Source organism: Pseudopipra pipra, chromosome 22, assembly GCF_036250125.1.
Source record: "Pseudopipra pipra isolate bDixPip1 chromosome 22, bDixPip1.hap1, whole genome shotgun sequence".
Taxonomy (NCBI): domain Eukaryota; kingdom Metazoa; phylum Chordata; class Aves; order Passeriformes; family Pipridae; genus Pseudopipra; species Pseudopipra pipra.
Genome location: NC_087570.1, coordinates 3,770,015 through 3,788,289, shown reverse-complemented (window position 1 = coordinate 3,788,289; position 18,275 = coordinate 3,770,015). Strand labels below are relative to the sequence as shown.

General features: G+C 44.2%; 1 protein-coding gene across 1 annotated transcript; it reads right to left on the bottom strand.

Moving 5' to 3' along the window:
- Positions 1-1,356: 1,356 nt before the first annotated feature.
- Positions 1,357-18,157, bottom strand: SLC25A33 (solute carrier family 25 member 33). The gene is made up of 7 exons (XM_064678509.1): positions 17,984-18,157; positions 10,404-10,583; positions 7,148-7,225; positions 5,575-5,675; positions 4,438-4,504; positions 2,894-3,174; positions 1,357-1,922 (listed from the first exon to the last, which is right to left on the bottom strand). The coding sequence occupies exons 1-7, from the start codon at positions 18,031-18,033 to the stop codon at positions 1,720-1,722; spliced, it is 960 nt and encodes a 319-aa protein (XP_064534579.1). The 5' UTR covers positions 18,034-18,157; the 3' UTR covers positions 1,357-1,719.
- Between the last annotated feature and the right edge of the window lie 118 nt (positions 18,158-18,275).

The window sequence follows — 18,275 nt, the reverse complement described above, 5'->3', positions numbered from 1 at the left end:
CACCAGCCTGGAAACTTTACCTGATCAAAGACAGCCCTGCTCACTACCAGGCTGTTTCTCAATGCTTCCCATGCTCCTTCCAAGCCTGCACACCACCATCTCTGCTGTGAGCGGTCCCTGAAGCCAAAGATGTCCATAAACACTTGTTTATGCTCAAGAACTCAGCTCCTGCTCAGATCATGAGGAGCTCATGGTTCAGGTCACCAGGGAAGGCTGAAGCTGGGCTCAAATGCTGCAGGGTTTGTCTCAGCTGCCAAGGCAAATGACACTAATGAAGAGCATAGTATGGCCAAAGCAAAACACAAATCTACACATTTGAGTTCTAAAACACTATCAGTAACAGCATTTCATATACCACACATGAATTACAAGGTACTGCTGCAAGTGGTGAAGATTAGTTTTTCATAAAAAATAGAATATGGTTTCAATTTTAATAATCTCAGGTATGCAGGATATTTGATTTTTAAGTGAAAGGCAAGAATTGTATCGTGAGAACTGTTGAAGAATACCCCTTGGATACTGTGTTTGTGAAGGGGAAGGCAGACATCACAGCTATATGAAATGTGAGAACTCTTCAGAAAGCTGTACTAAGCTGATGAATCCTTATTGCCTTCAGCAAGAAATCAACTAATAACATGAAGGAACTATTTACATAGACTGGGGATTTTTTTGGTGTTAACTGCAGTGATGTGTCTACAGGATAACACAGTATCTCATTCCCATCAGAAGCACTGCTCTACAAGGATATCAAGTCAAGAGGGACTTATTCCTGAGTATCATATTGTAAAGTAGAATCCACAACTGCATTTATAGTATTTAGGACATAGCTTATCTTCTCTTCTACTCTCTAGACCCCTGACATTGAAGTAGAAGGCAAACATAGCTCAATAAAGTCCCACTGCAGTAAAAGGATACCCGACCAAATCACTCCATCTCATGGGATTCCCACAGGGCAGCCAGGCCACAATCACTGACTGTCCTTATGCTCTCAGGCCTGAGCACAAACAAGGTCTAAAAGCCAAGTCCTGACAGATCTGTTTATAGCCAGTAGCATAACCATGTATCCCAAATGCACAGGGGGATCAGAACTGTAGTTACATTTTTATGAAAAGCCTCCCAGAATCATATTGGAAGTGATTTTTCTAAGAGATTCTGGTGTGCATAGTTCACACCATCAAAACAGAGAAACAAGATTGTCCTACCTGAACACTCAAGAGTGTTCACACAGCAATGAATGATGCACCTTGAATAAACCAGAACTACTCTCAAACTTATTTGGGCATTTAGGGCATTACAGAGCTAAAAAGCAACATGACACCAGTGCTAAGAAGACAGAGTTTCAAATGTCCAAACCAGTTCTCCTGTTTTAATACAGTTTTAATGAACATCAGTCCAAGAGATCACTTGATAGTATGAGGTACATTCCTTGACCACATATGGCTGTGCTTAAGGAAAAGTACAAACATATACTTAAATTAAATAGTGTAATTTAATTTAGTAGCATTTTAATTATCATCAAGTTAAAAAAAAAATTATAATTAACTATTAACGTTAATGACTCGAAACCTTTCAGAAAGCATGAATCCAAAAGGAAATATCCACAGGTGGTCACAGACTTGTAGTTTTCCCACCAGCGCTGCCACCTGCACCAGTCTCTTAAAGGACTATTTGTTCAGTGAAGGAATTGGTCTTCAGTCTGTAACTGAAGTCTTGGCTCTGCTACTTTGCATGGTCTTCTAAGAGATACACAATCAACTCGTAGGTGGACAACACAATGGCTGTGTTTGGGATCTGCCGGATGAGCTGGGCAAAGAGTCCTCTGTAGAAGGCCAGGTAACCTTCCTCCCGGGCCACCAGCCGAGCTGTCTGGATGAAAGCCTTGTACTTGGTGCCTTCCTCCCGCAGCCGTGTCCGTATGACCTCTGCAGAGCAGGGGAACAGCGTCAACAGAGCAAACCTTCCACCCTTACGGCTTTCAACAGCTCTTATAACTACAGAAATGGTTCTCTGACAAGTGTTACTCCCACATTCTCCTAGGAAAGCTGCACACAGCAGGACAATCATGCTAGGAGTGCACACTTGGCTTTGCTACTTCACTAATACATACTCATAAGAATTCTTTCAGCTCGAGTTCTATGCAGTCTGTCACAGTTCACACCTATGCTTTAAAAGACAATAAGCACTGAAAAGACACTGCTTTGTGTTAAACTACTGATTCCATTTAAAACCATGTTCAGCAGGCCAAGAGACACAGGTCTGCTGCATGAGGAATGATCCTTCATTTTAAGAAACGTGCCACTACCAGGAAAGGCCTTGTATGCAAACCCCAGGGACAGGAAAACCTTCCTGTACCAACAGCCTGCCAGTACATCCAGCCATGGAATCCTGGACACACCGCCCTTCAGGCAAGAGGAAAAGTTAAAGAGTTCTTCATGTGGAATAAATGAATGGTTTGCTCATTGAAGCTACTACAGATCTAAATGCTTTACTGATGCTACATAATCAATATTGCTCTCTATACAACCATGGCACCGTTCACATCTATCCAAAAAGAATAACACTGCTCAGCCCACAAGTGTTTCTTTCCCACAACTTGATCACAGAATCCCAAAGGCTGTGGGGACTTAGCTACATGAGGCTACTAGTAAAAACAGAAACATTAGGCAAGCCATTTCTTTTTGGTGTTTTTTTGGGTTGTTTTTAAACCAGCAAGTCCCAAGCACCAACCTAGTGTCTCCCTAGGAATGGTGGGACCAGTACTGAAAATGCCAATGCACAACACGCAGTTGGCCATTCAAAGAACTAGGAATTTTCATCCCTAAACCCCATCATTTGTCTTGGATTACAGGCAACAGCTGCTCTACAGTTCTCATAAATGGAAGAGCTGACATACCGTGTGGATAAGCAATACAAGAGGCACAGCCCTTGGAAACAGCAGCAGCAAACATCAGTCCAAAGAAGTTCGTCGAGCTCCTTTCAGTCCCATTGGAAGAAGGGGGTGGTTGGACTTCCTTTAAGTGCTTTTTCAAACTTTCATAAATAGCAAAGCAGATAATGGTCTCAGAAATCCCTGCATAGGAGGCAGTCAGGCCCCTATAAAAGCCACGGATCCCTTCTGTTTGGTACACATGTCTAGCACACTGCAAAGCATTCATCGGTTTGGAGCCCCTGACTCTAAAAAATAAACAGAACAGAGCATATTATGAACAAAGAAAAGAATTAATATTCAAAAAACACCCACCCTTATGGCTTTCAGTGGTTTTTATAACTACAGAAATGGTTCTCTGACAAGTGTTACTCCCACATTTTCCTAGGAAAGCTGCACACAGCTGGACTATCGTGCTAGGAGTGCACACTTGGCTTTGCTACTTCACTAATACATACTCATAAGAATTCTTTCAGCTCGAGTTCTATGCAGTCTGTCACAGTTCACACCTATGCTTTAAAAGACAATAAGCACTGAAGAGACACTGCTTTGTGCTAAACCACTGATTCCATTTAAAGCCATGTTCAGCAGGCCAAGAGACACAGGTCTGCTGCATGAGGAATGATCCTTCAGGCAGCACTCTGTTCAAAGGTGCCACTCTGTGAAGTGCTGGAATTAAGTCTTATAAATTATTTATAAAGTTGTCGTGCCTTATAAGATCCTTCTTATTTGACCTAACATGTCCTTCCTTGCAGGAGGGAATTTCCATTCTAAGCAGTCACGTTATTAGCAGAGTCCCTTATTGCTCCGATATCCATCAGTGACTGTGAATCACTCGGCTAAGATACTGCTGGCAAATTCCCTCTCTGTCTTCAGGAGCTGTGCTTAACAGCAACACAATGCTGAAGGAGGCAAAACAACATTAAACCACTGCAACAGATTCTTAGTGCCTCCGGGGTGTTTGATGAAACTACACTAATGTGGCTTCTTTACAGTTTAAACTCATCATCTCTCTGTTTACATGAGCATCAGCACCCTTGGCCTGCTGCAGTAACACACACCTGCACGACCTGGATTCAGTACAAGTGACCTTTCCATAGCCTCTGTTACTGCTGTATCAAAACATTTCAGTCCTTATTACATTTATCTTCAACATGACCCCTGAATTACAGAGGATTCTGTATGCAGGAATTTGGGAGAAAAATAATGTTGTGCTCAACTAAAGATTTACAGTGAAACCAGAGACTGAACCAAACAGCTCTCAAGGCAACTTCCACATCCTTCTCAACAGGATCTGTGCATCCAACTGACACAGGACACACAGAACCAGAACTTTTAGTCTGACCAGATGGAAATATGGTGGCTCAAAAGGTGGAACTGGGAGTCAGGGAAACAACTGGGCAAGCTCTATTGAAGTACAAAGAGCCATGAGGAAAGACATGGAAGTTCAGTTTTCCAGAGGCTCCCTTAGCCATGCAGTGGCATCCAATCTCTCTCAGTCAGTCACTTACTTCCGTTCCAGTTGCATTCTCGTTTTCACCATCCAGATAGGATTCATCAGGGAATTTGTGATAAAGGCTGGAGAAAAGAAAAAAAACCAAACATGTAGCTGAATCCAGGCTGGTGGATTGTCATGACCTTTATCCCCCTGTGCAGTGATGCAGTTCCAGTCACCAGCTCTGGCTAGAGGTGTCAAAAGCCCCCCAGGTTCACAGCTTACAATCTCATGTTAAACTTCAGGAGGCATCAACCAGTGGATCCTTCCTTTTTGCACCTATTTTAACATGTATGTCACGTTCCTAAAGGCTGCTGCAGACAACATACCTTCCTTACTGCCTGGGTTTTGGAATCCCAGCTCCAAGCAAACCCGTGGGAACACACTCCTGTACCGGACTTGTGTTCCCCAGGGCTGTAGGTGGTGCCCTTGAGCCGCTCATTAACAGAACCCACCCCTAATTAAGGGATTCGTTTGGGAACGGTTATTTTTAGTGACCACTCTGATGACTGATGATTGAACTAGCAGAGCTCTTCTGCAGTATTTTTCCTACAAGAACAAACCATTTTCCCCAGCCTGGTAGGAAAAATACAGCATCCTGAAACAATGTGGCTAAAACAGTATTAGAAGTTTGCTGGTGTCCACTAATAATTTTTTTCATGCCTTCAGAGACATTACCAGAGCATTGCAGCTGGAAAAACATTCCAAATTAGTAAAGAACAATCTAGAAATATTTCAAGGTTGAACAGAAAAACAGTGCCTCCACAGACAAAGTCAATTTAGGAGCTTGCAAACTGCTGTTTTCTGGCACGTACCACCTCAGACTAAGTGTACCTCAGAACATGCCACACACTGGCCTTTGTACTTGTTTATACACCACAATCACCCAGAGGTGTGTGTCAGCCAGGACTGGTGTTAGCCCAGGTCCTGCACAGACAGACAGCCCAGTCTCCACCTTATGATCCATTCTTTTAATTTCTGAACTATCTGGAGGGCCAGAAGGAGTCTTGTAGCAACAACAGCTTGGAATAAATACTTTAAAGAATTAAGGTGCATCTCAGAGCCACTGTCTCAGACAGCAGTGCACTGCCTGCTGAGGGCTGGACACAGGTACTGCTGCAGACCATGGGGAAGGTGAACTATAAACACAAACCTGCAGAACCTGCAGAACAGACATGCACAATGTTGCTGTTGGGCACAAACATGCTGTTGAATTGCTCTTTGGCTTTGGAGTAGCATCCAAAGTAGACAGCTCTGTGGGGAAAAAAAAGAAAAGCAGTGTAATACAATGTCAAATGAGACAATTACTGTTCTGTTCTTCTCCCCATCCCTGAAAACCAAACCTCTCTCCAAAGAGGCCTCCACGTGACCACTTCCATCTACAAGGACACAGGAGGTTTTGTTTGGCTTTGTTTTTTTTTTTTTCCCCCTATTTGACTTGACACCTACAGAGTAAAAATATTTTACTATGGGAGGCAATATGGTCTTGCAGACAAAGCAAGTTAGACCTGATACCTACACCAGCTCTGGCACTATACACTCTTTGTAAACTTGGGACTGTCACTTTCCCACCTGGAGCCCATGATTTCCATAAATTTGTGCAGCACTCTAACTGCATCAGCAGCACTTCATGCTTTAAACACTTAAGCCTGGACTGAAATAAAAGTTTTATCCACCTCAAATCCCTACAAAATGCACAGGAATGGAGGAAGCTCAGCTGATCTACAACAATCAATGGGCTGAGTAAGAAGCTGCCTGAATTAAGTAAGCTCAGCTCACAGCTAAGGGAACTGCTAGAAAAAGGTGAATAATGGTGGCTACAATTTGAGAATTTCCATGAAGTACCTTATTTCAATCTTATGGATGAATGTGAAGGAACACAAAAGAGAGCATGAGTGAGTTGCATGGACAAGCATGGATTGGATTCAGATCCCTGCTGCTGCAAAGGTTACCTGTACAGAAGCAGGACTCCCTGCTTCCAGAGGGGAACATCCCACCTACTAGGCAAGAGGCCAGGCAGGATGTTCACCACCCTTGAAGTTCCCTTTTAACTGGTTCAATTTTAGGCACAAAACATCTGCCAATTTTCCAGTGGCCAATGAGTTTTAACATTTCTTAGACAGAAAGATCTTCAGCCCTGCCAAGACTGGGACAGCCACAGGCACACACAGAAGCCCTTTCGGTGCCTGTAAGACTTCCAAAAGCAAGCAAATTTGTAGCTGCTTTTGTTGTTGCTGTTAAAAGAGGGACACACATTCCCTTCTGGGGTTGTGTGGCAGCAATGAGACTCCTTCCCCCTCAGCTGCAGTGTTTCATTGGAGAAGAATTCAGACAATCAAGGAGCAGACAGGCATCCCTGCCCCCTGGCATCCAGCTCCCACTCACTGCTGGGTTACGTATTCAAGAGAAGCAGTATATTACAATAATGCAATTATTAGTCCTACAGACTTCTCTGCACTACTTTATCTTGCTTTCTCAAGCACATAAGTGGCTCTTGCAATGACTTGGAATTTAAGTGCTGTATTTACTCTGCACCTTACAGTGTTACACAAGTGTAAACCAGATTTCTACCAGTGTTTCTTGGTGTGCACACTGAGCAGTACCTCTACAAATCTCACTTTACAGATGGGATAACTTCATGGCCTACTATTCTGAACCACAAATGCACTGTTAACATTTGTGTTGGCATCTCAAATGTTACTTTTAGCAATAGTTTAACTATTTACCTTGATGGTGCAACTCCAACCAAGTTTGGACCCAGCCCTCGGAAGAGTGACCTTGGTCCTTCTTTTTCCAGAATCGACCTTAAAATAAAAACAACGACAGTATTTAGGTTAAAAGTTACATTTCTTGTTCTGTCAGGCAGAGAGTCAAAAGAACTATATAAAAGCAATGAGTATTACTGTGAAGCTATAAAGATTTTAAGCTACATGATATCCTTCAAAATTAGTAGAATTATACACTACTGAATAAAAGCCACTGTACCATAAAATTCAGTGCACTACAGGCAAATGGGTGGCATATGGCACCAGGTTATAATTTCCATTCATTGAAAGCTGTCAGGAATTGATTCAAAGTTTCCTGGAGAAATCCAGTGATAGTTGAGTCTGATGAAGAAAGGATATCTTTGGCATTCTCTGCATCTAAGCAATTCAGGAGTTTGCCTCCTGTACAGTCCTGTACAGAGACATGAAAAAAGAAATGCTTTTCCCTTTCACAGTGACCCAGTGATGACACAAAGGTGAAATGTGGCAGCCATACCACAAGCTATGTGAGTGCACAGAGACAGCAGCTCTCCAAACTGAACTCCCCATGTGAAAACCATGCAAGAAAATCCAGATAATTCCAGGCTCCATGGGTAGTCACTGCACTCACTGGAACTGCCAGTTTTCATAATTTGCTCTCTAGGTCATTAGCACTGTTGAGAGTGTTCCCCACAGACTTCAAACCCAAGCTCATTAGACAGGAGGAGATACATGAGCTTCTGAAACACTTTTTTTCTGCAGCAGAGTTGAACTTTCTGTATAAACTCCAGGGCTGAGTGTCTCCAAGGAGACAGATCCACCAACTACTTGTTCTTTGTCACTTAACAGTCACGACTGCAGATTCCAGCTGGGCTAACTCATCAGAATCTTAAATGGATTAGACAAAAACAGCCTGTCCTTCTGGAATGAACTTCTATCAGCAGCAGGCTTAACCTGCCTCCCTGGGTACCTGTTTTTTTTCTATTTACAGCAGTTAAGGGGTTTTCATACTTAACACCTTTAACCCTTACAGAGCAATTTTACAGGTAGGGCTCTAATGGCTGCTTCCACAGCCATATAATTTTCCCAAACCTGGAAGCCCAAGTCATACCCAGTTTGGCAATGAATGCACGATCAGGATTGAGAAAGGGCTGGAAGAGTAAAAGCAAGAGACTGAACTTCACTTGTTTCTTCATACATTTTTATTTTCTTAGGTTAATCAACAGCATTATCTGCTCTTCATAGATGCTGCCTGCAGGGGAATGACAGCAGAAGTATTTTGCTCTTACTTCTCAATCCTCTAAAGTAATCAGCTTGAAAACTTGGTAATACACATAGCTAAGCAATTCCTGAAGTGAAATGAAAACAAGATCACAGTCATCATATTTAACAAGCTTAATAAATATATTAAAAGGTTGACCCAATTTTAAACCATTTCCTCTCCCCCTAAAAAAATGAGACAGCCCCAGAAAAAGATGGGCCCAGAGGATGAATTAAGAACCTTTTGCCTTAAAGTTTTCACCTCCTTTAGTTACAGCTGCCTAAAGTCAAATGCTGCAAGGTGAAAAGACAGCAAGGGAAAGGAAATGCAAATCAAAGGCAACTGGCACTACCTCACGCATTCAGTCACGAACTGCTCTAGACTCACCTCTGAGCAGACAAAGAAATGTTTGGCAGGGGAAAGCAGGCTGTTTACAATACAGAAACTCAAGTGCCAGAATGACTCCCAGGCAGAGAGCTCTGCAGAGAATTTGAATTAGCACTCCACTGTTATATAACTGTGCAGCTTCTCCCCAGGCAGGCTGCCAGGCCTGCTGGCCTTACATAAAATCATTCAACTTGCATTGCCACCCGGTGTTTTCTTTGGCATTCCTGCTACCTGATCTCAACAGGACCTCTCTGCATCGCCCTGGGGTGCCCAGGGAGCCAAAAGAACTCAATCCTTTTGCAGGAGGTCTGACCCATATGTCGATGGTGCTCTGGTATTAAACACAGTGGTAGGGATTGGGATGTCAGAGTTGCTGGTAGAATTTGTCAGCAGCTGTAAGATAAGTAATTTCACATTTGCTCTTCTTCATGAACACACAGCTGAAAGGGCACAGCGAGAGCAGCAAGTGCTGCAGCCTGAGCCACTCAGAAGGCTTTTAACAGAGACTGTAATACTGGTGTAGACAGGATTGATGGATAATAATAATCAGCAAAGACAACATCTAATAGCAGAGAGCTCATTGTCAGCTACAGCCGAGAAGGTAAAAGCCTCCAAGTAGATATTACATTTTAGGGAGTGCTTTTGCAAAAAGTGTTCTGCCCCACTGCCATAAGTTTCAGTTTTAGATCATCCATACAAAAGTACAGCAAGCGTGTCTTAAAATGTATGGGAACACAGAATTCTGGAGGTCACCTGGTTCAAAGCAGTGCCAGCTTCAAGGATAGACCAGGGGCAGACCTGCAGCACTAAGGGCAGGAATCACAAACCTGGTTACAGTGCTGGCCCATGGAGGTGAAGGAAAGGCTCTCACTTCTGTATTAGGATGCAAAGAGAGAGTGCTTCCTGAGAGGGATTAAAAATTCCCTCCATCAAACAGGTAAATGGGCAGCAATAGGTAAATGGACAGCAATAGCAACAAGTATCTCTACTTGTTACTCAAAGAAAATCAGGAACAGCTCCAGGAAAAAGAAAAAGACAGCATGTATGACTTATGCAGTCCTTCAATCCCTTACCAGGAACTGCCCTCAGTTAGTAAGGATTACGTGTGCAATGCTCAAAGGACACAGCAAACACGATTATTCCAAATGAGTGACAAAGGTGACACTTTTCAGTGTTGAAAAAGAGAAAAAAGTCCTTTCTGACAGTTCCCACAAGCTAAGGTACATTAAGATCTTACAGTCTGTCCTGTGTATTGACCCCTAGGAAATCATAAGTACCAAAAAGCCTAAATGTGAGGAGACAATTTAAAAATAACCCTCCAGGCTCTTATTCAATTTGGAAAGTTTCTAAGCACTGGAAACAAATTCCTGTGGAAGTTCAAAGGAGCACTGAGGAGTCCTGAATACAGCTGTGTTTTTAAAAGAACCATTTCTCTTTCTGTGGCTGAAGGCAGAAGCCCAACTGACATGAATCTTTCCAGTGCAAGTCCCAAGCAGAATCTGCATTCTGTGTTTGCACAGAGGAAGGGAAAACTCGGATCACTGGAGTCAAGAAACACTGAATGAGAGGAGGAGGAGCAGCAGCACTCACTTGAGGACACTGAAGAGCCCAGGTGACACAGATGTTGGCCTGACCATCCCTTCACCACTGATGGTCCCCAGCTGCACCTGTGGGTAGTAGACAGTCCGGAAGGCCAGCTTGGAAGATTGAAGCCTTGTCTTTATTACCTCTAAGGGACACGTAAAGATGGCACCAACTGTTCCCCCACATCTGCAAAATACAATTTAAACAGAAGACAGAGGTTGAAAACCAAATCACAGCACAGTGTGTAAATAAAACCTGCAGACTTGTCTCCAGCTGGTTCTACGTGTTGGACAAATCATTAAGAAACAGGGCAATTTTGGCAGGAGGCAAAGGAAAACTGTTCCCAGGCCCTGGGGGAAGGGAGAAAGTTGGAGAAACTGGTAGAATGATCGTTGTGTAGTGATGAGATTGGTAAACACAAAGGTGATTCCCAGCACTAACACAAAATCCCTGACTGACCATGGGACTGGTCCCATGTTCTACCACGACGTGGAATTCTGCCTGTAAAAGCTTCAGAGGCATCCATGTTTCAGAGGCTGTTGTCCTAAAACAGATGTACCCTTGGAAGGATTTTCTTATGAGAAGCAGGAAGTTGGCAGATGAGAACAAGCCACTGGGGATTAGGACACTACAGACTGAAAACACAACAATATAATTCTTCACCACTTCAGTACTTATGATTACAGAGGAGTAAATATAAAAACTATACTAAGTTAGGCACTCTTAAATAAAAGAATGGATGTCAACTTTTTTGGGGGGTTGTATAGAGGGAAGGAAGCTGCAAGGATGAGAAAGAGGGTGAGAAAACAGAATAACAGGGCAGAAAGGCTACTAAGGAACAACCCACCCCACTCTGATAACAGAAGAACAGAAATAAAATATTATACACACACAATCCTATAATAGGCATATATTCATCTTAATACTGTCACACTGAGCCTCATAAAAAGGACACTTGGCCAAGAATATAAAGTGTATGAGTCCTAATTTTCATTTTAATCAGTGATCTGGAGAGTGACTGGTCAAACCCATTTCTCTCTCTGCTGCTGTTCCTCTGTCGTAATTGAATGTCCCCTCTGGCAAACTTCACAATTAAACATAATGCTGGGCTTGGCTAAAAGGTAATAAAATCTACATTTTATTACTCAAACACACCAGGATTTAACTAAATATTAGACTTAACAAAATACTTCAGGGGGTTTTTTTAAGAGTATTTACTACAACTGAACTGATCAGGAAATATTTTCTTTGTTTACACAAGTGTCAAAGCACGTGACAATTTTCCTTACAAAACACCATGAGTCAACAACTTAACTCTCTTTGAAATTGTAATTTAAATAGTTTTCCATGAAAGGGAGATGAATTTAAAAAAATTATGAATTTAAAAAAATAATCCCACCTTTTTTCTTGTGTATAAAAAGCCCCACTGCTTGCTAAAGAACATTACCTGCACTAATTTGGGAACAGGGATCCATAGAAGGACATTAATTAATGTACTAGTGCATGTTTCCTAAAGCCCCTTCTAGATGTGAAGTACTTTACTAGGAGAATCTTTTTTTATACACAAGGAAAAGGGCAATAAAAGAATGGCAAAAAGATCCCAGCTGTAGATACTGTCTTGGAATTGAAGGTTATAAAGGCTTTATCCAGTACAGCTTATTTTTGCTTGTTGAAACAGTATGTCTTGCATCAACAGAAACCACTCTTTGCCAAACCCCTGAAGTTTTTAACAGCCTGACCACCCTGGCTACACAACCACAGAAATGAAGGTCTTTATAAGGTTCAAAAGGACACCCCAGACCTCATGGCCAGGGAACACAACTTCCTCACCACAGCTTTCATGTTCTGCAAGATTCTGTCTGAGAATGACCCCAAACTGTGCTTTTCAGATGTTAAATGCATCCAACAGAAGAAACTGTTTTCACAGAGTCTGACAGTATGATTTAACAGGACTGTTCCACGAGTTTCTTCTCTAAGTCCTTGCTCCTTCCTCTTTCCTGCTGAAAGGGATAAAACCCTAAACTTGGGACAAGCCACACATCCACAGTGACAGACACCATAAGAATGGACTTGGCCTTCTCCCTTTGGAGCACTTATGCTTTGAGTGCTGCCTGAAGTCAGGAGTCATCCATGGAACTGGGTCCAGAGCAGCTGAAACTGTGTCATTTGGCTCAGAAATGACTGTGCTCACAGACCTTATCAGGGCTGATTATTCTGTGTACTGACCCAGGGCTCGGAGCCGAGGTCTCTGTGTCAACAAGAGCCTCCAGTTCAGTGGTGTTGTTTTGTCAGATGAAGCTCATGTTGCTCACACTTCTCTGAAATTAGACCTCAGGGGGAAAAGGTCGGTCAGGAATGGCTTCTCCAGCAAAACCTTTCCTGTTCCACACATAACTCCGAGCAGAAAGTGTTTTGAGGATCCCCCTTCCAGGTCCTCACTGATTCCTTCCCTAAGATGTACATCCAACACAGATATAAGTACATACAATTAACACCTGACTAATCAGCCTACTCAGAGCAATTGTAAGTCTGTGGGAACTTGATGAAGAGAATTTGATTGCCTTAATTCCCAATTCATTCCTCTACCAATGCTACACTACTGGGTACCCTGTCTTCAGTCCTCATTTATTTCACATTTATCACCATTACAACAATACTTTGTCAGTAACAATTCATAAATTCAGAGCACTGAAACTCTATTTGCTATTTTCTGAACCACCAGCTGCTCAGTCTAGTGACATCTTGCCATACAGCTTTTTAGCCTCTCTGGCATATTCCCTCCTCCATCAGCTGTCTTCTTGCTTTCCTACTCCACTCCTTGCCTTTCATCCTTTTAGACTGATAATCCAGTTAATTTATGCAGCCTTTAATAGTTAAGTACTTCTGGCAATGCACATGTAATCCTCTGATATTCAGCACAATGAGTGAATATTTGCAACACCAGTTTTAACAGCTCAGAGTTTATGTTGTCAGTGTGACATTTAAGAAAAAAACCATTATCTAACAGAGCAATTCTCAAAGTGTCACCAGGGTGCACACACACTGTCTCAAATATAAATATACTGCAGATAGTTCAAGTAAGGACTTTGATGTATTGGGCAGTTTTTTCAGATGAGATTATTTTCCTCTGCATGGGAATTCTACACATCACTCCCTGGTGTTGCTCCAGTCCCTGGGAACATGCCTGAAAAACAACACACTGTGCACAAGAGAAACACTGTATTCCTGGGGTGTTCCAAATGCCTGACTCTGGGAAGAAAGGAGAAACAACCTCAGCTACATAAACAGCCACAGACCCCAAAAGGTTCAGGGCTATGCAGGAAGATAAACTTGATTTGGGAAAATCTTATGCTGCAATCAAGGCAAAGCCTCAAGTCTTCGTACTGCTGTGAGTCAGGGATTTTTTTAATCCATCAGTGCAGAACAATAGTTCCAGAGATGTTAAGCAGTGTTTACTGCAACAGCCTCTTGCAAAAATCCCATAACAGTGCCTGAATCTGTCCTTAGTGAAAAGACAGAAACTTCCCTAGAAACATAACACAATGGTAGAGTATTTTCAACAGGTCAAACACGGTGATACATGGAGAAACCTAATGTATTCTACATTGACAGCTACAGAAAAATAATTTACTTCCATAAAAGAGAACACTTTAAAAAAACACACAGAAGATTCACATCTCAAAATCCAACTCCCATTTCTCCCTTGCTGCCAGCTTTCTGTCTGTATGTACAAAGTCCACCCCCAATGTACCCATGACTTGCACTTGAAATAAACCCTCAGCACCCACCAGAACAATTGATAGAGATGCCAAGAATCTTAATTAAGAGTAAGACTTACTTCATCAGTCCTAGATTTAATCACTGAGCAATATTCTCAGTACAAATAACAAGACAATGCTGAACGTTAAAGGGAGCCCTGCAAAACAAAGATCTTTCAGTAGAGTACCCCTGACTTCACCAAGATCACAAGCAATGATGATGGAGCTGCCTGGTTAGAGAAATCACAGCTTATAACCAGCCTGACACATTTTGCAGTGGGAGTATATGAAGTTCTTCTGGTTTTCCAAACCATGCCACGTGGTCTAACGTGACGTGCACAGCAGAAACTGTGAGGCAGGTTCTGCCTTGGAGATTTCATCACTGCACTGTCAATACTGTAAAGAAAACAATCTGCTGAATTCTCAGACTCCACAGGAAACTGAGTATCACAGCAACAGATTGTTCCTAATGAATTTTAAGATATTGGTCATTCAATGAATTTCCAGCTTTGACTGAGACAATCCACCTGTGCCCAGGGAGACAGATACCACCGTGCCCTCAATTCAAAGCAGCTGGGTGTCACCCACTTCCCACATTAATGCTTCCAACTCTTATACAGGTGGCTTAAACAAGCTTTGGTATCTAAGGCTGCTTTTCAGAGCCACAGGAGCAAGGGAGTTGTGGAATTAGGCTTCAATTCCAAGATGGAAAACAGCCAAGTCACAAACATGGCTCCATTCAAACACTCCCCCCAGTCTGCACCAAACTACTCCAGAACACACAGCACACAGTGCCTGTATGAACTCGGGATTAAAAGTTTCTGCCCAGGTTTTGCTCTTTGCCAGTTCTAGGAAGGGCACTGCAGCCTCCCAATACCACTTCTTAGGAAATCCCTGTAGTAAACAGCATTACTCCAGCTGGAAAGACAACATGGAGTAACCTCTGCTGCAACAGCTTTTCCTAAACAAAAACAAGCAGCAACTGCCCTGACCTGAGCAGGGAAACAGGAACCCAGGCTTGTAAACAGCCTTATATCTGTTGTGCAACTTGGGCATCACTGTCCCTGCTGCCTCCAAAACCTTCCCAGTCCTCAGAGTCATGTTCCCATCAGAACTCCAAGACCCTTTGCTTTGCTGTTACCACTGGCAGCCTTAAAAGGAACTAACAGAAACAAAGGGGCCAATGAGTCCGTGTGCCTTGAATAACCTGGTTAATAGGAAACCATCTCTTTCAACAACTGCAGAGCACTTTGCAACATTCAAGTGCATTTCATCACCCCCAGGCTCTGAAGTACTAAACACTTCTGTTCTGGCCACCGAGATTATCTGAGGCTGGCCTGGTTTGTGCACACATAAAGATAGTGTATTACATTTTAATCTCACACCACCCCCCACCCTCACCTTCCCAGAAAGCCATCCTAGTCGCAATAATGTCTCTATTCAAATTATTTCAAGTGAATGGGCTGCTTTATCCGCAGAAAACACTTTACAAGTGAACAAAGGTTGGCACCTTACACAATTTATAAAGTATTCTGAACTTCCAGCATTTTCTTTGGCTGTATGGGTAATTTTATCCAAGGTCCTGGTTCTGCAAGCAGCTTTATGTCACAGTACAACCCATTTGCTGTAACAGGGTTCTGTGAAACGAATTGCAAAGGTAAAGGTATGTGAAGGACTGAGGAAAAGATCTCAACAGACACTATTACTCAAGCACTAACACACTAATTCTTTCTAAAATTCCTTTGGGATGTAATAGATGCAGCAAAATATTATCACAGCTGAGCTCCTTTAATCAGACTTTACTGAGCAAACATTCTCTACCACTACTACTATTAAAAAGCAAAATGCTCAAGGCAGATATGGCAGAGAGCCTTTTACCTAATTTGATTAGGGTTTCCAGCTTGCCTGTCAGTGGGCTGGCCCAGCACCCCTCCAAACACATCACCCCTTTCCCACAACATTTCTTACATGTCCCTACATGGGCATTTTAATCACTCAGGCACCAGTTTCCTGTTCCATGTCTTGTTCTATCCAGTGAGCCCCAAAAAGCGCATTTCTCACTTAAAAAGCAGATAATAGCATTAATAAATGTGCACACACAGAGAGAATATGGGAATTGAGGGCCTGAAACTGGACTGCATGGCAGGTTGGGTGTGTGTGGGGCCAGACACTTCAGCCTTGGCTGGTGCTGGAGGATCCTAAATCTGCTGTCTCATTTTCCCATCACAGAAGTGATGGCACAGCTTCCCTTGTCCCTTTAAATAACAAGAAATGCAGAACCAGCAATAGGTCCAGCACTGAACCTTTAAAGGCCCATTTACCCTAAAAGGGCATCTCTGTCCCCTGTGCTGCATCTTCATCACTGCTTCAGAACCAGATCAATCCTATCCCACCAGAGTGGTCAGGGGGGATATTCCCTGCTGGGTTCTCCCTGTAACCTCTCTCAAAACCAGACTGGACCTCGTGCCTTCCTGGGCCTGCTGCAGAAAGTGTTGCTGGGATCCCTGGAGAAGAGTACAACAAATCACTGAGGAAGATGCTGACCACCAAGTACTAGATTAAAACCCTAATGAGTATAAAATTCCTATTTATTTATAGTCTGATGAGTTACATGAGGACACCAGGAGCTCTGGATAGGCATTGTTAGTACCCAAAGAATTTCCATGTGTACATCCAGGTCCAGCTTCTGTCCCAGGTTCCAGGTACTGCTCTGATGCAAGTGGGGGAAGAGAGGACTCAGCACAAGTATTCAAGCCAGCAGAAGTGTCTCTGAAAAACTGAGCTCTGTTGGGTTTAATATTAAATTAAATGAACCTATTGCTCCAAGGACATGTCAGAGGAGACTGAAATCTCCTGTTAACAATCAAAAAAAAAAATCGGTCTGCTATTAAACAGATTTAAACTGACAACAGATTTCATGTTGGTTTCCCAACTACCGTCAGCTGACAAGCACTACGGAATATTCTATTACTTAGATAATTTAAGCTGCTAAAAACTTAAAATAAAATATTTCTGACAAGGGCAAAAGTGCACTTAATCTGCACGACAGATGATTAAAAATTAGTTTACAGCATAAAACTTTCTTACTGGATTACTGTTAAAACAACTGTCCTAAGTCAACCAACAGGGCTTTTAGGAAGGGATTTTGGCTGGTGGTTTGTGGGCTAGGGCTGTTACTTTAACACAACAAAACCAGTACGTTTACAGGTCCTCGAAGCAAGAAGTGGCCTGGAATGCCAGGTCATTAGCACACAAGTACCAGGCCCTTCTCGAACTCCCCTTCCCCCCGCTGCTTTCCCCTTTCGGGAGCTTTTCAGTGCCATCCCACGGCTCAGGCAGTTACGGGCTCCGTGGAACTCCTCCACGTTTCCTGCCACCTCCCCAGAGCCCACGGCAGCGCTGGGCCGACACCTTCCTTGCCCAGCCCGGGCCGCGGCCCCGCGACAGACCCGCAGCCACCCGTGGGGCAGCGCTTTTCGGGCGACACCGCTCAGCCCCTGCCCGGCCCCGCACGGGAGGGCGGATTCACGGGGCTCCATTTCCCCGCGCCCTGCCGGCTCCGGGCCTCGCACACAGCGACTGCCACAGCGACCAGCGCTGCCGGCCTGACCTCGGGCGGCCCCGCGAGCCCTCCCTGCCCTTCCTGCCCGGGCCGCCAAGGATGGATTTGCTATTCCTGGGCGGCCCGGCTCCTTCCAGGCGGCAGTGGGCACAGGGGGGTCCCTCACGGCGGGGCACGGGGAGGGGGGGGGGGCAGAGCGTCCCCATCCGCCCCTCACGCGGGAGCCGCGGGGCCGGCGCGTCCCTCCCGGCGGGGCCCGCACTCACCCGCCGGCGAAGAGGTGCAGCAGCGTGTTCTCCTGCGGGCCGCCCGCCATGGCCGCGGCGGGGCTGGCGGTGATGAAGGGCGGTGATGAAGGAAGGTGGCGCGGGCGGTGCCGCCGGGCCGCGCTCGGGCCCCGCCGGGAGCTGCGGGCGGCGAACGGGCCGCGCGCGCGCACGTGACTCCCGGCGGGCGGGGCGGGGCCGGCCGCGCGGTGACGTCACCAGAGGCCCCGCCCCGCGGGATGACGTCACTGCACACACTCCCGCCTCGCCGTGACGTCACCGCGGGCGGAGG

What these genes read in the sequence shown, in the direction of transcription:
- SLC25A33 (XM_064678509.1), bottom strand. Translation starts at nt 18,033, where the DNA reads ATGGCGGGCGGCCCGCAGGAGAACACGCTGCTGCACCTCTTCGCCGGC. An exon ending in CTGCACCTCTTCGCCGGCGG is followed by an intron (nt 10,584 to 17,983) that starts GTGAGTGCGGGC and finishes TGTATTTTGCAG; the next exon opens with ATGTGGGGGAACAGTTGGTG. An exon ending in GTTGGAGTTGCACCATCAAG is followed by an intron (nt 5,676 to 7,147) that starts GTAAATAGTTAA and finishes TTTTCCCCACAG; the next exon opens with AGCTGTCTACTTTGGATGCT.